This window comes from Zosterops lateralis (genome assembly GCF_965231275.1).
Source record: "Zosterops lateralis genome assembly, chromosome: 4".
NCBI lineage: Eukaryota > Metazoa > Chordata > Aves > Passeriformes > Zosteropidae > Zosterops > Zosterops lateralis.
Window position 1 is genome coordinate 61,401,865 of NC_139765.1, and position 23,737 is coordinate 61,425,601.

General features: G+C 39.3%; 1 protein-coding gene across 1 annotated transcript in view; it reads left to right on the forward strand.

Moving 5' to 3' along the window:
• Positions 1-23,737, forward strand: part of RELN (reelin) — a gene marked incomplete at its 5' end in the record, with an annotated part of 276,672 nt that overhangs the window by 40,242 nt on the left and 212,693 nt on the right. The window contains one exon of the mRNA XM_083859081.1: positions 4,815-4,925. Within this exon, the coding sequence (XP_083715207.1) occupies positions 4,815-4,925 (111 nt within the window). The remainder of the gene's footprint in view (positions 1-4,814; positions 4,926-23,737) is intronic.

Sequence of the window (23,737 nt, forward strand, 5' to 3'; positions counted from 1 at the left end):
TTGTACAGAAAGGAGGGTAAGGCAGAACAGCACCAGAGGATACTTCCCAGCCCCAGTATGATTTTTTTCATAGAGCCATTTCTTAGGCTTTTACAAAATACACTTAAGTTATTCACTAATCCATGTATTCCTATCCACATGTTTTGGGGACAAGAATGTTTCGTATCCATCATGCAAACACTGTCCACTTGATATAGAAGGTGGACTAAGAGTACACAGTATAGTTATGATTTTCTCTATTTTGTGTTGCTTTTGTGACTTGACCGGCATGTGAGGCTGACCCACACTTTGCTGTTGGGTTTTACACCTGGTCTCTCTTCCCAGTTACTGTGTGAGTCCCCTTATACTGAACCTTCCGAGGCTTTCCAGGCTGCAGGTACAGATCCTATTTGCTTTTCATCACCTTCTCTTGGCTACTTTCTCCAGCTGTGATCCCCTCAGCCCCACTGCTCCCCATTTTTTTCTCCAAAAATTTCCCTCTTCCCTGTGCTGGTTCATCACCACCTGTTTCATCCTAGTTCACTTTTGCCCTCAGGTCTACTTTTCTTTCTCCTAAGTTTAAGATACTAAGATGGTATTGGTCAAACTTTTGGAGCAATTTTGTTTTTGTCACATTTTGCACATTTCTCAGCGTTTTGAAAAGTGGGATTTTGATGAATTGATGTCTTGTCACAGAAGGCTTAGGCTTTTGATAAAGATCCCTCTCTTTCCTCTTTCTCTCCAGCCAGCAGATATGACTTCCTGCTTTAATACACTGCAAAACTTTCCAGATCAAAACGTCATCAGAAATGATGTCTCCACAAAGCACTTCTGCTCCAACAAAGCAGTATAGCTGGACGGAAATATTTTTCATGAGACTTTTTTGAGCAAGCTTTTATTAGTCAGAGAGTGCTCTAAGAGTACTAAGTGAGGACAGAGTCTGCAGAAATATTTAGATACTAAAAATGAAAATGTCTCTCTTGAGCATATGTGAACTCTGCTTTTTTTTAAATGAGTATATATATAAAATATATATAAAATATAATTTGTCCAAACTTGGAGGAGCACTCTCCCAGTTCAGAGCAGACGAGTTGACAAAAGCAAAGGACAGTGGAATTTTTCATCCAGGGCAACATATTATCCTCTAACCTCATCTCAGAAATGAAATGTTTTGACTGAAATTCCTTCTTCCTTAAATAATTAAATCAGTCTTAGGGAGACACCATGAAAAACAAACCAACCGAAGTAGTCCGAGGGGGTAAAAATTGGCCAAGATCTCAGGAACTGAAAATAGAAGGAAGTGTTGAGCAACTCTTAAAGCAGTTACCACCTTTGCCTCTAAAACTTGCAGTGATATTGTCTGATCAGTGTGTTGTTCCAAAATACAGCCCTCATGCATTTCTTGGGAAGATGTTCTCAGTCTCTCCTACTGGACTATGGCAAAGCAATTGAGGGCTTCCTGCCTCCACCTGCACCTTGGATTATGGGTTATGGTTATCTCTGGTGTGAGGGGTCAGACCAGTGGAGCTGGGGGTCCATGGGGAGCTGCTCACCCCTGCCCAGCCATTCAGTCCCCAGTGACAGGAAAGCCTCCTCATTGCTTCTTCACTCACCCAATTCTCCTCCCAAAAGGTCTTGCAGAGGATGGAGCAGTGCCTGCTTGGGCTTGTAGGTGACACCTGGTGCTGTGTTGTCCCCTTGGCTGCCAGCCCTGGCTGCTCTGTGTCCTTCCAGATGTTTCCCAAAGTCCCAGTGGGTCATGGCATTGGTCCTTGTTTCTGTAGTGCCAGATATTTGACATCAACTACATATGGCATGAGCTGGTGTAAAGGCACAGACAAAGCCTGGTGGAGGGAAATTTCTTGTTCTCTTGGAAGAGGAATTTAGGACCTCACAGTAACAAGCCCTAGCCCCTATGTAAAATCACAATCCTATTGCTTGGCTGTGCATTAGCACAGCTTCCCTGTTCTTGGCTATTATCACTTGGCATAGTGTGTGTTTTCTTTTATTTTATGGGAATTTGATGTATTTCACTGGTGGGTAGGAAAAAAAAATCATCACTGAGAATGTTGTGATTATTTTTTTTTTCTCTTGAAGAACTATGGAATTATTCTGAAATGTATGACACGTGTGTAATAACAGCCTAGTGGTCTGTTTTTAAAAAATGTGCTAGGGGCCTCATGCACTTTCCCAGAGGCTTAATGAGGGAGCCATACTGTGTTGGAAATTTTTCAACAATAAAAATTGACCTATTAGATGCTTATGTAAAATGAGGGTTGACAATCACACAAATATGTCCAAAGTCAAATACAGGCATTGCGAAATATCACTTCTTTCCCACAGAGAAACTGGTCACCTGTTCACAGTAGGCTTTTGCATTATATCCTATCCAGTAAAGAATAAGATGCTTCCCCACAGGGAAACAAAATGGCAGTAAAGTACTGGCCCAGTGCCCTTCTATCAGTGCTTTTCACTGACTCTTTTGCCAAGTCTTCAAAAATAACACATAGGCATACTTTTCAACATATGTTTTGCCTCTTTGTTGGTTTAAAGGCATAAAGGGAAGAAAAGGTCATGTATTATTCACTACTTCATCATCAAATGCAGAAAAAATTCATTGTTTGCTTGTTTGATTTTATTTTACTCTCCCTAATACATCTTTTATTTTTAAAAAAATCTAGAGTCTTTTGCTGGTTTTTTTTTTAACATCTATCAGAAGTAGCCTGTTCTTAAGAACTGAACATATGGCTGTGAACCTACATCTGAATTCAGGGAAGTGTCTATTGCAAAACACTGAAATTTGGAGTCATGGGAGCAGAAAAGTTGGATTCAGGGTTTATTCAGTGTAGTATTGAATAATCAAAGAAAGGAAGATAAATACAAAGAGTTGAAGAATAAATTAAACTTGGTAATTACTGATCCTCTGCCCAAAGTAAATTAAGCTACTGACAATATTTTTATGTTTTTAAAATTATTAAACACTAATTTTAGGCCAAATGTTCATCACAGAAGAAACACTGACTATTAGGACTTAAGAAACCCATCAGTTTCTCTGTCAAATGTGTATCACCAATGAATGTCCAGCAGTCACCTCAGAGTACCTTGCTTCATTTTCCTGGCAGTCACTGGCTCATGGTATCTCCAGTTAGAGGGAAATAAAAGGAGGTAGAATGTGATTTAGGGAGTGATCAGTTTTGCAGCAACCTCTGACAAGCACTGATCTCTCCAAGTTAAGGGAATAGAAAGGATTGAGATATGAAGCAGAATGAGTGTGGTAACTGAGGTCTGGATGCATCTTCAGTCTTCTTTTTGTTATTTTATTGATCTTCATATGATTGGCTGTGGAGGTTCAGAGCTGTTTCCTGGCCAGCTCTTTCACTGAACTCACATTTAAGGGTACATCTTGGTACCTTTCCAGTGTTGTGGGTCTTGGCCTCGGGCAGAAGCATGGCAAATGGAAAGGAAGAAAGGAGGACTTAACGTGGGTTTAACTGGGTTTTATTTTACCCAGAGGGCGGCCCACATAGAAGTGACATTTTCCCTCTGGGGTCTCAGCTTAAGTACAGGGGTTGTGGAAAGGGGCAGGGGGCAATCTAGAACCAACCCCAGCAAAGGGAAGAGTGACCCAGAACAAAAGAACAATTCCATACATAAAAAAGGGAGTGGGGAACTGAGAACCTGACGAATCACGCCCCCAGCCTCACCAGAACTTTCCAGGCTTCTGGGTGGGGTTGCAGAGTGATGGACAGGACCCATAATTCGGGAAAAAACAAAAGGGTTTACCATGGGGGTATAGGGCAAACCATTATAAAACAATTAACAGAAGCATGCAGAAGTTTGGTAAAGCCAAAAGGCACACCACAACAGTTGGTGACTGCCCAGCCCTCTGATTTGTGGAGACTTCTCTGTCTTTAAAGGAGTCAGCAGCTCCTCCCTGTTTTGTAACATCTCTGGACTTGCTCAATATCAATATCCCTTCTAGCCCTGTGTTCAAATCACTTATGAAGATGCAGAAGAGCACAGGGCCTGGAGAGCACAAGATGGAGCCTTGTGGAACCCTGCTAGTGACAGGTCCCCACTCTGATGTCACCCCAGTCACTGTAACCCTTTGTGCCCAACCTGTGAGTCAATGATGTGTTTAGCCAGCTGTGTGCTGGACATCATGTCCAGAAGGCTCCTGTGAAAGACAGTATCAAAAGCTTTGCTGAAGTCCAAAAAGGTGTTATGAACTGGCTTTGTTTGTGGGTTACCTTGTCAAACACACCAAAGTAAAAATATGAAAATTAGTGTGTACAAGAATTGAATGAATATTGCAAGAATTGTCAATTCTAACAAAGATTCCAATGTTACTTATAGTTGCAATTTGTTTTCTGCTACTACTTAAGAATCTCTTAAAAATGTATTCCTGAGCTCTTTAAATACAGAAAATCTGTAATGTCTCAGACGCCCATATAACTTAAAAGTAGAATACTGTAATAAGCATGATAACCATAACTTGACACTCTATTTAGATCCCGAAAGAACAGTACCATAATCCTGGTTATTTCATTGCTTTTACTACAGTTTAATGTCTGGAGAATTGCTTACAAGCCACATACTCCAGTGTGTTATTTTCTAACTCACTGTGCATTTCATGAATACCACAGTTTATGCTTCTGACAAAGGCAACTTCCCAAGCACCAACTGAAAGTAAAAGTAGCATAAATATCGAGGGAATTCAGATGGATTCACTGGACTGTATGATGGGATCTCATTCAAGAGCAAGAGCCTGCTCACAGAACACATATAGGATCTTAACCATGGTATTCACACATATTTTATTTCTCTCATTTCAGTGACTATTTCGACAAGTACCTTCTTTGATGGCTTACTGGTAACTGGGCTCTACACATCAACCAGTGTTCAGGCTTCCCAGAGTGTTGGTGGTTCCAGTGCTTTTGGATTTGGTAAGTCCAATGCAATTTACCTTCTGCAACCTGTGGTAATGAGTACTTGGTTGTACAGAGGACATCAGTGACAACACAGTTACTGGAACAGGTTAATTTAGACTGAGTTATCAATAATACATAGAAGTCAGTGGGAGTCAATGAGATAAGGCAGTGGCAGCTTTTAGGCAGCTTTTATTTCTTCTTGTGCCACCTTCACCTTCACCTTTGCTCAGCCCTGGTATTATTATGCTGAATAATATAAATTTTAAGAGAGAAAACTCTCAGCAGATATATTGTTTTAAACAGCCATTTCTAAATTATCTGACATTTTGTATAAAGTGAAGCATTTAGCCCAAAGCTTCTAAGTGTTTCTTGGGCTGAAAACCTGTTTCCTTTAAGCTTATGTCAACCTACTTTTCCATTCAGTTCATAGCATCATCCTTAAAACCAGAGTGCTGGTCAAGATATTTTATACAACCAATTATTTACCATGTCCAAAAAGCAGAATTGTAGTAAAAGGGATATGATAGGCTTTGCAAAATTATCATGTATTTCAGGTTCTGCTGTAGCCCTCAGCAGTAGCAGCTGTGCTAAGGACAAACATTTTTAAAATAATCCTGTCTAAATTTGTGCAAGTAATTGACAGCTATACCCTCTGCAGTTTGTTATTTGGTGGCATTTTTTATATCCTTACAGATAATAGTAAGAATTGCATTCCTCAAATTGGAGGAACTCAGTGACCCTAACAAGCAATCTGTGGTGAAAGTACAAAAACAGGTACCAGTCATATGGAACACCAACTGCACTCCACTTGCAGTAGCATGTTTAAATGCTAATTTGTCTGCTTGGGTCAGAATTCAGTATTTTCTTCACAAGAACCTCTCATGGTACTTACTTTTGTTATAAAGCATGTAGAGCATGAGTGGTCTGGGCATTTGAGTGTCATCCAGCAGGCATAGATTAGCTTGTAAATGAAAGAATGTAATGTAAATAGCACATTATTTAAAACTATACTGAGGGATAATTTGAGAAGGGCTTTGCTTCTGTGGATAACACCACAAATCAACCTCAGCCTTTCACAGGGAAGAGCATGCCTGGCACAAGTATTTCATGCCTTGTACAAAAGGCACTGAAAGATTCTCTTTTCTGGAAGAATTTGCACTGCTGTATCTCATTTCCCATTGTACTGTTTACAGAATGAATAGAATCTGATGGAGTAAGCAAAACAGAGACAAATTATCAATGTGAAATTTCTGGGATAGTCAAGTCACTGGCAAGCTATTACCTTGCTGTAAAATAAGTGTTTGTGTCACATCATTGGGAGATCATGGCACACTCACTGGGCAAAATATACAGGTCATGTTTAATTGCAACCAAGTATTTAAGAATAACAATTAAGCAAAATTTTAAGAACTTAAGTACCTCTGTGCATTTTCAAAGAATGTCTGTATTTTCCCCTACATGTGTATGTACATTTGTAGAATAAGGCTGTTGCAGTTGATGTTTTATTGAGACAGATGTTAAAGTAACATGTGATGTATGACAAAAAACCCAACATGGCCTTTTTTAACTTGCCAAAGGTCATCCTTTAGCTCTTGATGTGTTACTTTGACATTCTGTCACTGTAAGATAACCAACAATTAAAGTGGTGACACGTGTGTTCTGTATGCAAAAGAAGCTCCAAGGCTACAGGCTGGAAAAATGCAACAGCCAAAGTGATGCAAAAACATTCATGCAGGGTTGGAGCTACTTCACTTTGCTCATCAATACAAATTCTCAAATATCGTGCCTGGGGAGAGCTGATGCTCTGTCTTGAGTATGACTCCATCTGTGTTAGAGAAAAAGTGCTGCCATCTCTGAATTGTGATTTTTAACTTTCTGTGGGTAAACTGTAGGGTCAGTTGTGTTATAGTGTTAGTTAAAAAATATTTTAAATAAAAGTATCAATTTGCTGTTTTTCTTTGCTGTTTGCTAAGCCTATATATATACTGAAAAAAGATAAAAAACCCAATCTGAATGTTTCATAACAGATGATGCTCTTGTGCAGTGTCTTTGAAGTCATAGTAAAAAATAAACAGTGAAGGAAAAATGGCAAAGCCTTTCAAATGCAATTTTATATGAATGCTCAATCTATGATGTACTGATGGCTCCCAGGTCTAAGAGCTATATAAACTTTTCCTATCTTTACTTTGCAGTGAGAGATGAGAAAGGTGACCTCTTCCAGAAAGCGTTTAGCATGTAAATTATATGCTTTTTAAAATTATTTGATAGTTTTAAAATATAACAATATTTTAAAATCTACAATTTTCAGTAAAAAAATGGAGCAGTCTCCACAGTATTTGATATGTTGTTTAGTGAAATGGTAGGTGGGAGTGACATTGTTTTGCTTTCTGAAGAAAACATAAAGCATTTTCTCCAGAAACCCTGGATCCATCTGTTGTGTCATCATTTCCAATCAGCAAAGAAGCTGCTTCTCCTTTGAGGCAAGCGACTATGATATTCAAGTTTAGCTTGCTGTAAATTATTACAGTTTTTTTAATGTTGAGGACTAGTCAGGTTCAGAGACCTCAATTCAAAGATTTATGTGGTTTATCACAGATTAGATGGGGGAAGGGGGGGCAAAGCTGTGCCTTTAAAACCTGAAGATAGTAATATTCTGAAATTGGGTTGCTTATGGTGCAGGGAAGAATATTTTTTCTCCCTTGCAATATTACCATTGAAATGCTCTTGTCTCTCTCACACAGGAGGTCACAGTAGATTATCATAATCTTCCAGACTGCCCAACAATTTGAAGTCTCCCTAATATACCTATATGTCTGTTCTGTGCTATGAGCTACTGTGTTGTGACTACAATTATCTTTTACCAGTTTAGGAAGTTGGTTGATGCAGACACAATCATTGTCAGTTAAAACAGTTAACCATGTCAAGAAGCTTTGAAGAAAAAATGATAAAACATTTTAATTCTTAGGGTTATGTTTTCTTTCTTCTTCAGTATATATTATGTAGGCAAAGAAATAGTTCCTGATTTCCTCTGTGGGGTTACACTGACATGAAGCTTTTTGCGATTTTTATTTGAGAAACCTTCTAACAATTTCTTGGGGAGAAATGTATGAGGTTTTGGGTATAAAAGTTAGTAGTAGTTTTGTCCCAGGCTGAGTCTTTTTCTGGATTCAGATTAAGGTAAAACTAAAATTGTAAAGCTAGAATTAGAAGTGGGATCAAACGTAGATGTGTTGAAACTTCACTAAACCAAGCTGGGAGGATCCTTTAGCAAAAAAATTGTCTTTAAAAGTAGCTTTTAAGAAGAGTGTTTCTTTTTTCATTAGACCCCCTGATATAACAGACACACTCAGCTGCATCTCTTCAGTGTCATTTCCACTCTCCTTGCCTCACTGTGGTGTGTACATGGAAACGTTCCCACATCTTACAGCATTGATGGCTAATGGGCAGTCCCACTCTTTGTCTCCTCCTTTCACATGCCACACTGGTAGCCCTCAGTTTATTCACACCCTGTTTGTCTCTGGAGACACATTTTGGACTTCTGTGGGATCTCTTTATCCACCAGTGCTTTTTTCTTTCTTCTGCTTTTGCTCTGAGGCTTCTTGTTGGTGTTTGGCCTTTTTTTGACTGCTTGAGTCATCCAGCTATGCTCTGGGGTTTATCAGCCCACCAGACTAGTCTCCCATACAGTCATTTAGGGGCTCTCACTGCTTATCTTAGTTCAAATACAAAAGAGGAAAGTGAGAGGCAGGAGTACTAAAAAAACATATTAGCTACAAATGTAGCTAATAGTAGTAGTTGTGGGTCTGATGGGAATGATTGCCTACAAATGAGAGTGAGGATAAATGGTTTGGTGGGTGAAAGGGGGACAACTCTGCAGCTTGGCAGAGGCACGAAAATGCCGCCTGGCTCCTCCAAAGCGGTGTGCTCTGGAAAGCAGGGAGCAGGGAGCAGGGTATCATTTCCACAATTACAGGAGAAGATTACAGCCTAATCCCCCAGCAGCGATAAGGAGCGCCATGAGCTGAGGACCCAAATCTGTCTCATTACACAGGATGATCCTGGTGACAGGCTGGCTGAGCAGACAGATGTGCTGGGCTGTGCACATCAAAGCTTGCCTTTGACCTGCCACTCACACTGCATCTCCACTCATCCCACTTCTTCCCAAGGCTTTCTGGCTCCCTGGTAGCTTTTCAATGATAAATACATGACAAATTTTATTTAAGTTTGGTGTAATTAGTTTCTTACAAACTACAGTGGGAAACCTGAGCTTTTCTAAGCACCCCCAAAACCTAATTTTATGCAAAGTCATAATGACTACACTGATGTGTACCTTTTAGTAAATGTGGAATTAAAAAGTAATTTCATGATAACATTTATATATGCATCAACCTTCCAACCTAAATTGCAAAGGTCCTCTTGGAAGTCCATAGGTTCTATTGTGGTAGAGACAGTGGACTCCAAGCTCTGATTACACTGTAAAGTGTTGTCATAGGCCTAATTGGATAACAGAAATATTTTATTTTCTGTGTAGGTTTACATAACTAGTAATTTGCAATCTTTTAAAGCAGATAACTCCATTCCACTGTGAAGTCATAAACTCCTCATGAAATTTTTAGGTTTTGTTTAACTGTGTGGTCTACTTTAAAAGAAACTAAGAGGGTGATGTTACCTGGAAACATTTTAGTGCCTGAACTTACATCTTCTAGAAAGCAAAAAATAAAAGATGAATGATGATATTGCAGCCTTTTTGCTTTTGAAATCCTTTGTTTCTATACTATGAAGATGATCATATGTATTCTGTGTAATAGATTGACTGTTTGGGATCTAAAAAAATTAATAGTTACAAATATTCTTTGAAATATAGTGAACAATACATTTCCTGCAGGAAATCCTGGAAAGATCAATCACCAGATATAATGTAATGCCACTTAAATGATCTTAAACTCTTTGCTTTTTAATATTCTATTGCCTTTCGGCAGGATTAAAGCAGCCCTCACATAATCCTTCACTGGGTATTTTGGTTACATATATGGTTGCATAGCCAACCAAAACTCTCTCTCTGTTTTTAGAGGAAGGATCATTTTGATCTGGTTTGTGTGGGCTGGGGACTGGGGAAGAGTGGTTTCCAGGTCCCATGTCCATTTTGACTCAGGGCAGTCTTAGGGCAGAGTTGCTGTAGGTGGTGCCACTCAATGCTGGCTTAATTTCCAGAGGAAGAGGCAAAGAGGGTGCCTGGGTGGCTGAAGGACACCCAGTGTCATCTCCAAGGGGGAACCAATGACAATGCACCCCAGCTCTGTTGGCACGTGGGTCTGGACTGTGCCTTGGAGGCATCCAAGGCTCCTCCTGATCCTGGATGGGGTTTGTGTTTTTGAGCTGTCAGAGGCTTGGTTTTGGCATCCGTTTATGCTCAAACCCTGATGCTTCTGGGACAATGTTTTGCTTTCAGATTTTGACATACAAAGGAAAATACCCCCACTTACATTGTGAGATGGAAAAAGGCCAACTGTTGCATTTTCTTGTTAGGTGAGCCTATAAAATTGATTCCCCCTGCTTAGTCTGCCTCTCTGTGCTTGCTCACAGCTCTAAAAAGTAAGGAATAGTCGGTAAATGACAGCTCTGATAAAAAGTTTTCAGCTACGTACATGCTACTGATTTTGAAGTGCAGTTCTGTAACTTACTGAAATTGCTGCATATCCCTGGTTTACTTTGTGACAAGCCAAATGGGCTCCAGGACCCTCCCTTCACACCAGAGATATTTGCCAGAAACCAAACAGATGGTAAACTAGGAAGAAATGACCCTCGGCATTCTCATTAGAACAGTTGGGGAAATTTTAATAGGCCCCCGTTTGCCTTGTGCTGTATCTAATACCCTTTGAACTGCCACTTTTTTTCTCTTTTTTTTTTTTTTTTTCTTTGTTACAAGTCAACTACTGCCATGTATATTTTAATAGGGATTATCAAATACAATTTGCCCAGAAGATGTAACAGCCCTCCGCTGCTAATTAGCAAAGTTTAAATAGTCACCGAGTTCTGGAATAATTGGAAAGAAACAGTGATTTTTCTGCCAATGTATAATTACCAATTAACAGCAAGATAAAATATCTGTATAGCAGTCATATCTTGAAGAATTTGTTAACAGTCAATTAAATAGTCAGTTGGTGCCAAACTGACATTGGTCAAGAAAGTTTACATTTGAGTTTTAAGATACTTCCACCTACAAATGGTATGTAAGGAAACCATAATGATGATAAAACTTTCAAAGTCTCCATGTCATGATGTTTAATTACTACTTAATTGTCTTCATGGGCAAAAGTTGAGCATTTCTGCTAGTGATTGACTGTCATATGTGCTATGTGGAAAGGGTTTAAGCTTTATTAATACAACATTTATTCATTATCATGGCTTAGGCAGTAATTACCCATGCTTGCCTGGCAAGGAACTGTCCCCCAGTATTTTAACTGCTGAGGAAGAAAAGCACTTGAAATTGGATAAGGCCCCACCAATGCTCCACCAAGTTTGGAGGAAGAAGTTAACTGGAGAGGAAGCCTATACAGAAAATACTTAAAGTGGCCTAGTTTTAGTCTAGTCACCCTGAACAGTCACCCTGAACACCTCATCCTTTTCTGCAACAGCTCTTGGACTGGTCAGGTTTGTCCAACTCCAGCCATGGCAGCAGCAGCAGCTGTTGGACATCAAAATCCAGTTCTGCCTAATCTGTTGAGAAGCTCCAAGTTAGTCTGCAATTTATTTCAAATATCTTTGTAGCATTATGAAGATGACATTAAAATACTTCAAGCTTTTAACCTTTTAAATATACCTGTAGCTCCTGCTAGCATTGGTGTGGTGAAGGCTGAAAAAGAGAATGAACCTCCTTAGAGGTGTGGCACATGTAAAATTGCTTGTGTTTGTGAGCTCTGAATAGTGGGTGCAGGTGAGTGTTTAGTTCTAGAGGCAACACTTAAGGCTTTGCAGATGAGATTGGGGTGATGGCTGCACTGGAGACACAGAGGAGCATTTTCCATGTGCCAGTGCTTATAAAAGGGCCCCTGGAGTTTTTAAGCTAGAAAATGCCTTTAGAAATACTTTCACACAGCCAAAACCAGAGTGCTAATTGAAGTGTTGGGGCCAATTTTGGTCCAATTTAGCATGTACATTTATCCAGTACTGATGTTTTTTTCAGATCTTAGATAAATCCATTTTTTTTTCCACTCAGTGACCAAAAAATGGAACAGGGAAAAGCTAGAGAATAATTGAATTTTAATGTGATTTTTTTCAATTGCATCCTAATTTTTTATAAAATGCATGTAGTTAAAAAACTGATGTAAAAGTCTGTGATCTGGTCAGTGTTTTTGCTATACCTCATACCTCTGAGAATATTTCTGATTTCAATTAGGTAAGAATTTCATTGAAAATATATTAAGACATTTAATATTCATTGTGACAGGTTGGTGATTTTTATTTATACTAATTTTTTGAAAGTAATTTGAAACACATTTTGAACTGTGCAAATTGTAGGTCCTTTTAATAATGGAACATAATATATAGATAGGTAAACACCTCCCCATCTATGTAGACTTTATTTCTAGCATTTATTCTTCACTCTCCTTTTTTCATCCTAATTTCAAGTGCCATGTTCAACCAGTGCTCTTTGAGTGCTGTTAACAAACATATTCCAAATTTTCATTTTTTTGTAAAAAGGCTGATGCCCACTGGAAAAGCATCTGGGTGTGCTATTCCACAGTCAGCTAACCATGACCAGTGTGTGCCTGGCTGGCCAGGAAGGCCAATGGCATCTTGGCTTGTATAACCAGCAGTGTGGCCAGCAGGACCAGGGCACTGAGTGTCCCCATGTGCTCAGCACTGCTGAGGCCACACCTCAAACCCTGTGTTCAGTTTTGGGCCCTTCACTACAAGAAAGACATTGAGGTGCTGGAGGGAGTCTAGAGAAGGGAATGGAGCTGGTGAAGGGTGTGGAGCACAGGTCTGATGAGCAGAAGCTCAGGGAGCTGGGGGGTTTCAGCCTGGACAAAAAGAGGCTCAGGGGTGTGACCTTCTCACTCTCTACAGCTGCTTGGGAGGAGGTTGTGGTGAGATGGGAGTCAGTCCCTCCTCCCAGGCAACAACTAACAGGAGAAGGAGAAACAGCTTCAAGTTGCACCAGGGGATGTTTTGATTGGGTATTAGGAAAAATTTCTTCACCAAAAGGGTAGTTAAGCACTGAAAAAGTCTCCTCAGGGAAGTGGTGGAGTTACTATGCCTAGAAGCATTCAAAAATTATTAGGTGTGTCACTTTGTGATACGGTTTAGTGGGCATGTTTGTATTTAGTTAAAAGTTGGACTTGATTTTGGAGATTTTCTCTAACCATAATGATTTTATGATTCTAAATCTTGCCTTAAAATGCATCTTCTGTGCTTTTTAAATGGGTAAATCACTCTTGTTTGCCTTTGAGTAGAGAAATGTCAATGTGCGGCTCAATTCTCTTTTGTTACTGTTTTATTTTCTTAGCAATAACATTTGTCCTATTTGTTCAGCAGCTATACTGTGATCTCTAAAGCAAGGACTTTCTTCTTTATTATTCTGTATAGACATGCTGGCACAATACAGCCCAATCTTTACTGTTCATGACTGTTATTATAATACAGATAATAGTGCAGAAAAGTCAAGGAAAAATGAATTAAGCCTTCATTGATTGCACTAACAATAACAAAATACTTTCCTCACCAAAAGAAGTTGTCATTGTGCTTTGAGAGCTACATTCAGCAAGATTGACAGGCTGGAGTTGCATGGTAACTTGTAGTAACAGAGGGGTATCTTTAATAAAGTAGAGGGAAAAGGCCATCATCTAGAAATTTAGGGCCATCTTAAAATTGGGTGCTCTCTGTGTGTGCATCAAGAATAGATCAAGCAATTGTGCCCATGGCTGCATGAACTTCACACTGCCAGTGTTCTTGCCTGCATCGCTTCTTGTCCAGAGCCTGGTTCTGTGATGCCTCATTGTCCTGTGGTGTGCTGTGACAGTCAGTCAGCGCCCTTTCTCCTGTCTTTCTGGTTGCGCCAGGCCTATTATTTTCCTTGCATTTTGTGTTTGTCAGGATGTGATAGCATATTCAAGCAAAACTTACAGAGCTCTTGGACTTCACCAATTAAGATGCATTGAAGCCTGTTGCAAATGTGAAATGGTATTGGAAATTGTTTTTGTCATAATTTTGAAGACAAGTTTGTAAACTAATTTCTGGCATATTGTGACAAACAAATGTCATCAGACTGCTTCCCCCATATCTGCCAATTTGCCACATTTTGAAGTAGAGTTGATTATATGTGGTGAAAAATCAGGCTTACAGGAAAATGGAGCCCTCTGTTAAATCCTGATCATCACCTGTCCCACCAGCTGAATGCACTGTTTGCTTGTCTCTTGTCAGTGTTGTGACTGATAATCATTTGTGTGTTTTCAGAGATGGTTCACAAGAAAAATCTGTTCCAAATCTGCTAAAAGGAATATTCCAATGTTCAAGAATATATCAGTGAAAGGTGATTGCTCTTGGTAGGGAGTGGTTGGTAGGGCTGCATCTTTATTGGGAGCTAAAATAGGTGAACTAGAGAAGGAGGTTCCCAGGCTGATGCTGGCAGGGGGAGCAGGGCCAGCTCCTCACTCTCCTGGGGCACAGGAAGGAAGGGCAGAGTGCCCCCACATGCTCCAGCTCAGCTGTCACCAGCACTGCTGGCAGGTGGAGAGAAGAGATTCTGCCTTTGCATGGGCAAGGTCTTACAGCTTGTGCCACAGCTAATAGGGGTGTTTACTGATTGCTGAGCTTAGAAAATATGGGATTAGTGTGAAGTGAAATTTGTGAAGTATCTAAAATGCACTTGCTTGTAAGTGAGCATCACCTCACAGGAGCCTGTCAGTCCAGTCATTCTTACTATAAAATCCCCAGGAAGAAAAAGTGCAGACCTTCACATGAAGTCCTTCCTCTTTGGAGTGGAGTCCTTACTCAGTTCTGCTCTGCTGGATTTCATTACTGAGTGAAGTCCATAATTCCAGGGTGGTCATGTCAGGCTGGGTGTGGCTTTGTACCTTACTTTTTAAAGTTCTTGAAAGAGAGGGAGAGAAAAAGATGATTTTAAATTTCTTTAACAAAATATGTGTGTTAATACTTTAATAGTTCATCTGCTGCTTGACTTTCGTTGTTTTTGGTGACATAATAGAAATAGTGTCATTTAAACACTGACTTTTGCTTCTGAAAAGAAAGAAAATGTATCTTTTAGGTCAAAACTATAACTTCAAGATATTGACAACCTTAAGCAAGGATTTATTTAAATTTATCAAATGAGTCAATCTACTGTAGTTCTTGCCTCATTTCAACCCTTAGGAAAAATAATGCAATTATTAAAATTGGTGCAGTTTGTAACCAAAGTAGTTGTATATTCATAAGGCTTACCTCGAGCTGTTTGAGTGCTTGAAAGAAAACAATCTTTAAAAGAAATCCAGTAGATACACAAGTAGTCAATGCAGGAAAGTAAAGATACTTTGCAGCTGTATGAGAAGGTTGGATTTTTTTCTGCCAGATAACATCAAATTAAATAGCTGAACGTTGAAAGATCTTATGATCTTTTGGAAAGATGTGACGTTGTTCAAAGCACTTTCACCGAGGTCTAGTTTATTTAAATAAAACTATTTAAATAATTACTTGACAAGGCTATTTTGGCAGTATTACAGCAAGTGTGATGAAACATTTTACATAGCAGATTATTAATAAAGTCAGTATTTTTCTTCTCTATCACTCTGACATTTGCTATATGTCTGTTTCTGGATAAACTACTGACACAAACATCTTGTGACACTGGAGTTGTACTCCAGTCATACGCCATCATAGTCACCTTGACAGTCTCTGACATGCTGGAAGGATGATGCAATTATTAGAAGGCTGAATCAATAAATGCTGACAGCATTAGCTCTTAAGATGAAGAATATGGACATTAACAAAATCTAGATTTAAAAAGAATCTTTAAGAACTGCTCCATCCTGGAAGTTTTAATTTTTAGAAGGATTAAGTTTAAATTTTTAATTTTGATATGCATAGTGAATTTCCTGAAATATGCCATCTGCTTGTTCAGCACAAGCATACATTAAGCTTATCATTTTTTCCCTGTAACTGTAATTTTGCTATTTTTAGATTCCATGATGAAGGTCTTGGTAGAGATTTCTCCTTGTTATCTACTGATTTAAATTTATCACTGAACATGTAATAACTGATATCACAGGCATAGTGACCACCCAGTAGTCATAATTCACTCAAACAGGCAGCTCTGTGATAACCTTTGCTTAAGGAGAGCAAAGATGTTATGAACTCTTTAAAAAATCTTCAGTCATAATCTGCCAAAAATTCAACCAAATAAACTGGAATGTGCTTTTGCTGTAATTTCCCCTGAGACTATCAAAGAGATTTGTGCTAGCTTCTGATGGAAGTTTGGGCAAAGATTTATCATGGGTATGGAATTCAGATTTGCTCTGAAGAATTTATCATATATATGTGATAATCTAAAGGATTTTTGCTTAACATGGGACAAGTAAATGTTTATTTGCTTTCCACTTAAATATGCTGAGCAGGATATATAAAATTCAGTAACATTTTCTGTCCTGGAAATTTTATGAGGAATTTAGTTGCTAATTTTGTTTTGTTTTTAAAATGAGGAAATTTTAGGGTTTTCTTCTGTGCTTTACTCCTAGTAGGATCTCCTCAGCCTGTTTCTGAGCATCCTTCCATTAGGGACTTCATTTTTGCTGTGTATAGCTTGGGGACCTTGGCTGTCTGGCTCAGGCATTCACACACAACCATCCCGTCAGGTGCCCTGTTTTCCAAGGACTGATTGAAATGCAAAGTACTTCTGGAGATGCAATTTTATGATTCTTACTGCAGTTCATCCAGAGGAGTTTTGAAAGACATCTATCATGTTCAGTTGTGGTGACCACTTTACACAAAAAAAACCAAAAAAACCTCTAGATTCAAGGAACTCCTAGGGGTGGGACAGATTGGCTCATGGAGACTGAGGGACTTTGTAAACTAGAATATTTCACTACATTGGATTTTGATTTAATAGCATATGAAGCATTTTAAATTTAATTGACTAGGATGTTCCCTAGAAATCTGATTTTTACAGTCTAAGCTCTCATCATAAGAGATATATAAAGTTTGTTAGAAGTTTGCAGTAGTCCATGAGAAAAAAACTGTCTACTTCAAGTATGTTATGAGAATACTAAAAGTTTAATACAAAGAAGTTGGCATAGTATGTTTGGCCCAAAGCAGAGGGCTTCTCTCTGGTAAATCTATGATCAGAGAGTCATTGTAGAATGGCCTGGTTTGGAATGGACCCTAAAGATCCAACTGCTCCTGCCACGGGCAGGGACACCTTCCACTCGACCTAACACCTCAAAGCCCATCTAACATGTCCCCATGGACATTTCCAGGGGTTGGGGAACCTATTCCAGGGTCTCACAACTCTCACAGTAAAGAATTTCTTCCTAATGTCTAAACTAAACCCACTTTAAGTTTGAAGCCACTCGCCCTTGTCTTGTCTCTACATGCTCTTGTAAAGATTTTCTCCCCAACTTTCTTGTAGGCTCCCTTCAGATGTTGGAAGGCTCTCTGGAGCCTTCTTTTCTCCAGGCTGAACAGCACCAATTCTCTCATCATAACTTCATAGGAGAAATGCTCCAACCCTCTGATCATTATTTGTGTCCCTCCTCGGGACTTGCTCCAACAGGTCCATGTCCCCCCTGTGCTGGGCCCCCAGGGCTGGATGCAGCACTGCAGGTGGGGTCTCAGCAGAGCAAAGGGGCAGAATCCCCTCCCTTGCCCTGCTGCCCACACTGCTGGGGTGGCAGCCCAGGACATATTTCTCTTTCTGAGCTGCAAATGCACATTGCTGGTCATGTCCAGCTTTCTTCCCTTCAGCCCCCCCTAGGGCTTCTTGGCAGGGATGCTCTCCATCTGTTCATGCCCCAGCCTGTACTGATACTGGAGGTGGATTAAATTTTTTTAGTTAATATCCAAAGCATAAACTTACAAACCGGTCAGAAGGAATGGACTATGGTGCTTGTCCTTTAAGTAAAATGCTAATAAAACGTTGGATAAGAGCCCTTCCTGCCCCTTCCCCACAGATGAGGTCAGGTCAACCTACAGCTGGTTAGTTTTCTTTGGCTGGTGACACATGGAGATTTAATGTCCTAAGGTGGACACATGTCCCATGCCATGGGCTGCTGACCTCCAGGGTCTGTGAGGAGCCAAGACCCCTCACTCATGCACAGGCACGTCTGCATTGTCTGTGCCTGGGGCCGAGTCCCACCCTGGCTTTTCTCCTTCAGAGACTCAGGGTATTGTCTGCTTTTGGTCACAAACAGCTTCACAGTTCAGCTTTGGGAATAGCTAAAGTGCAGTGCTGCTACAATGTCCTTTAAACATAGCTTTGAAATTACGTGGAACAACTTTTTTTATTTAAAAAGTGAATTTATTTGAGTGAAATTGTATTTAATGTCACCCTATTGGCACAGGGTGAGAAAAAGGAGGAAAGGTTACTGTTAACACAATCTGGTTTTATAGTGGCTGTGGAATTTGTGCTGTTACAAGCCCTCTGAAGTACTTTCTAAAAAGCTGGTGTAGAACAGTCTCGCCAGGACAAGTGGCTTTTCATGCATTGTTTTATTGACTCACATTTGATGGTTTCTCACATGTATTTAAAGGCTGAATTCCAGTCTCTAGGGAATGATTCAGAAAGCATTTAATTTTGTGCTGAATTCATTTGCAATTTCCAACAGAGGCATCTGCTGACCGGTTATGAGAGGGTCTTAGTTCTCCAGTACTACCAATTGTAATCTTGTGGCATGCTTTATTTTGAGTCTCCTGAGCTTATACTAGGTCTTTTATTATAAATGAAACATAAGTATCTTCAAAAGCAATGCCAATAATTTTCAAAATCCCACCCAAATATGAAAACATGTTTACAACTCACTCAAGTAGTGCTCACTTTCATGCATGAATCATTGTCTAATAATAAGTAAGATCCTGTTTTGTGTTTATTTTCATTGTCTTTTTTAATTGAAAAAATTTTCCTCCTTGTTTTACTAGTAAAGGAAAATGTATTATGTTCCTACTACTTTATTTGTCACAAACCCTGCCTCCCCCAAAACATCTCTTACTTGCACCAGAGAAAAAAAAAAAAAAAACATGAACTCTGGAGTGGCTAAAAATAGGGTATAATGAAGTGGATATTTTCAGTGGAAATAATCACAGATATGGTTTTATGGATTACCCCATGAACAAGAAACCTTGTTCATGTGAATACCAATAATAATTATTAGTATATTATATTATCATTACTGCAATTAAATTAAAACTGAATTCATTAAGCTTAGTAATAATTCTAAACATGAGGGAACTTGCGCTTTAAATCCCCATCCTTCTTCTTTGCAGTTTGTTTCTTTGTTTGGTTGGTTTTTTCCTAAATGCAGTCCTACAGCTTTCAAAATAACAAAGTGAGAAGCTGTCAATCTAATTAAAGCAGGCATTCAAGAAATAGCAGGAAGATATAAGTAGTTTAAAAATTATTCTAATGAAAGGAAAATAGCTTAGAGTCTTCATAAGAAGACTTTGTATTTTTGTGCCCTGAAGAAAAAATAATAAAACCAAAAGGTTTCAGGAAACCAGTGTAATGAAATGACCTTTTTTATGATAAGCAGAAGGAGTTTGGAAAACCATGCATGGCCATACCACAGCTGGATTGCTACTAAAGTAGTGCTTCACCACTCCATGTGCAACAAGAAAGGTACTTGCAGCAGGAGTTATTTAAACAAGGCAGACAACCTTAAACTGAACCACTGTTAGTCAATGCTAATCTGACCTTGTGGCTGAAGCCATACTTCCTACTCACATAAAGTATGAGAGAAACAGTGAATATTCTTTTTATATCCAGGTAATTCTTATTTTTGGCAGCATGGTCTAAATACTGCCTCTTTGTATATGGACTTTGGTACAACTCTGCTTAACTATGACATTTTCAGTGTAATTGGAGCTTTGCTTTGGAAAAAAAAATGAGTGATTAGTTTTTAAAAGTAGATTTCTGGCATTAACAGAAAACCTGGAAACAGGGCTGCTTATAGGTAGATATCATTTTCTATATGTTAAGACAAGGCAAGTTATTAAGATGAACTCAGGGCTTGGTCACAATTTAAGCATGATGTTGGTTTCAGCAAGCCCTGCAGTTTGGGGTGGTTTGGCCATTTTGGCACATGATCCCTGAGGTGGTAGGGGACCATCCCCAGGAGAGATCCTTTCATTTGGTTCTGATCCCTGGTGCTGCAGGAGCTGTGACAATGAGGCTGTCGCTTGAATATGTGTGGATTTAAGCTCCATCTTAAAGCTGGTTACAGTTGTTTATCTCCTAAATTCCTATTGCAAAATTGTTTCAATGCTTCATTTGCCTAGTGATTAAAAAGGATCTAAATTAGGGTAAATTTATTCAAGTCCAGTTTCAACCCTTTGTTCTTATACCATGGTTGTCTTTTGGCTTAAGCAGCTCCTTTACAACCCTGTGATATTTAGTGATAGCAGTCATCCTCTCTCTAAACAAGCTCTTTCTGTCTCCTTTTGTGACATATTTTACATTCTTCTCATCATCCTAGTAGTCCTTCTCTGCAGCTGCTCCAGCCTAAGTTAATCTTTTTTGAACACAAGCGTTCATAATTACACACAATAATTGAAGTGATGTCTTAGCAGTACTTTACCAGCACTGTACTAATACTTCCCCCATCGTTACTAGAAATAATTGAGCTGATGAATTCTAGGGCAGTGTTTGTCTTTTTTCATACTGGTAGCTTATTGTCAAACAGTGAGTGACTAATGTGAACTGAGCTTTCTCCTCCTCAGTAATTTCTATCTTATAGCTGAGAGTATTCTTGTCATTATCTAAAGTGCATGACCTTACATGTTTTACAAGAAGTAAAGAATCCACTTTGTGTACTTCTTTTCCCAGTCATTAATCATACTCTGTTTAAAAATGTGTCTAATTTCTAATTTTAATGTTTCTCCTTTGAACCTCCAGGAGCTCTTTCTTGCTGTGTCTTTAGCAGTGTATCTAAAAGTCCTTTTTTAGGGCATATTTTCTTTATGTTAGGTTAATTTATCTACTGAAATCAAATAGCTTTTAAATTTTGAGGAATAAATTATAGCCTATAATCTTATAATCTATAGATATAGAACACTGAGTTTTTGGTGTAAGGAATAATTTTTATATCAAGCAGAAGGTATAAGGCAGATTAGCTTTTTTCTCAGACGCTGGCAATCTTCAGCTTCCTTTTAAAACTGAACTCCAGGAATATGTGTTCTTGTAGCCTCAGTTCATAGAATCATTGAATGGTTTGGGTTGGAAGCAACTTTAAAGATCAGCTGGTTCCATACCCCTGCCATGGGCAGGGACACCTTCCACTAGGTTGTTCAAAGCCCATCCATGGCCTTGAACACTTCAAGGGATGGGGCAGCCACAGCTTCTCTGGACAACCTGTTTTAGTTCCTCACCACCCTCCCAGCAAAGAATTTCTTCCTAATATCTAATCAAAACCTACTCTCTTTCTGTTTGATGCTATTCCCCATTGTCCCATCACTGCATGTCCTTGTGAAAAAATTCCTCTCCATCTCTCTAGAGGCCCCTGTAGGGTTTTGGGAGGCCACTATAAGGTCTCCCTGGAGCCTCTTCTCCAGGCTGAACAATCCAAATTGTGTTTCCTGCCTCTAATTAATCATTTTTGTGGCACTCCTCTGGACTCATTCCAGCAGGTCCATGTTCTTCTTTTGTTGTGAGCCCCAGATCTGGATTCAGCACTGTGGATGGGGTCTCACCAGAGTGGAGCAGAGGGGCAAAATCCCCTCCCTTGATGTGCTGCCCACATTCCTTTTGATGCAGCCCAGGATATGTCTGGCTTTCCAGGCTGCAAGTGCACATTGCTGGGTCATGTTCAGCCTCTCATGCAGCAGCACCCCCAAGTCTTCCTCCTCAGGGCTTCTCTCAATCCACTCTCTGCCCAGCCTGTGTTTGTGCTTGGAATTGTTCTGATGCTGGTGCAGGACCTTGCACTTGATCTTGTTGAACTTCATGAGCAGCTTCATCCTCTAGTTTCCTTAGGACTCCTGGATACATTTCATCAGATCCCATAGACTCATACACTTCCAGGTTCCCTAGAGGATCTCTAACCTGACTTTCTCCTGCAGCAGTTGGTTCTTTGTTCTGCCAATTCCTGACTTTGCCTTCTGCCACTTAGAGCACTTGCTAGTGAAGACCAAAGTTGTGGCACCAAGTATGGCCTTAGGCGAAGTCAATTCTTCCTGCAGGTCCTTGCTCTTGCAACAGTCCTTGTTCCTACAGGGCAGGGAGGAGTGGGGAGGTGTGTGTGTTCTGTTTTTAAGGTTGGCTCAGTTTACCAAATATTCTCTTTGCCATGTTCCATGTGACTAACCTGACTCACAATTTGTTCCTACCTGGCCAATGTTCATATTATTAAAAAGTGTCACAGTTGGTGATTTCAAATCTTCCATATTTCTGATGAAAATGCTGGCTAACATTTCATGACAATACTCATGAAAGTGCTATTTAGTGATGATTTACAAGGCACAGCTGGCCTAAGTGATTCAAGTGCTTAATGCCATAAATGTATGTTTTGTTGTTGTTTGGGACCACTTTTGAATATAGGGGTATTGTATTTTTAATTAAGTTGCCACAGGAAAGACTAAAAGTGATATTCTGAAACTAAATGAATCGAAGTTGAAAATTAAAATAAAAATTTTAGAATATTGTGGTTACAAAAGTATTGTTTCAGTAAAAACAGATTCTATTATTTTTGCTCTGCTAATTAACAATGGAGAATAGTAATTATTATGTGAAAGTCCATCAGTTAAACAAGAATTCATTTGACTAATGCATGCAGAATAATACATGTTAGTCAAATACTGTTTTCCTTTGAGATCCCATTAAAAACTTCATCAAAGTTTAATTACAACATAGGCCGGTTATGTTTAGATGACACTGAAAACAACAAGCCTTTCAAACAATGGGGATGACACAAAGAGAATCAACAATTGTCATGAGCCAAACTGGAATTCTGCAGATTTCAGCCAAATGGCTGAACAACATAGGGAAAGGTGCTCTTTTGGTGGCAGCACATTATAATGAAATTACATTTTTCATTCTTTTTTGATCATTCTATTTCCAGAAGTCACCTGAGGATTTTAAAGGTTTGTACAGAAGCTCTTGGATTTTGTGAGCATATCATTCTGAGAAAATTAATGACAGAAAAAACTCTGACCAATATAAACTGGATTTTGTGAGACCTGGTGGTTTGCCTTGGAATTAGCTGTTTGATGTTTACTTAGCTCCACTTCTTCTCAAGAGGGAAGGAGAAGATAGCTCTGTTCTGCAGCCCTGTCATAAGAAGTGTCATTTGAGAGCTACTTGAGGCAAGAGATGGAAGGGATGGGTTGCAGAGAAAATCCAAACAAGGATATTTGAGGTCTACATTGTGGAAGCAGAGTAGAAAGAACAGGATGGTGAAGAGGTTGAGGGAAGGATGTTTGCTGAAGCAATGGGAGTGAAGGAGAAGTAAGGATGAGACCAGAGTTATTACCTGTTCAAATGAAGCTGTTTAAATCAAAGTGTGAAAAATCAAACCAATAACTCAGATGTTGAGTTTGATTTGAGTTTTTGCAAATCCATAAAAAGTTTGTAAGTCAGCCTTCAATTCACAGTCAACACTCCTGGAATGTACTGCAATATGTGGCATAGC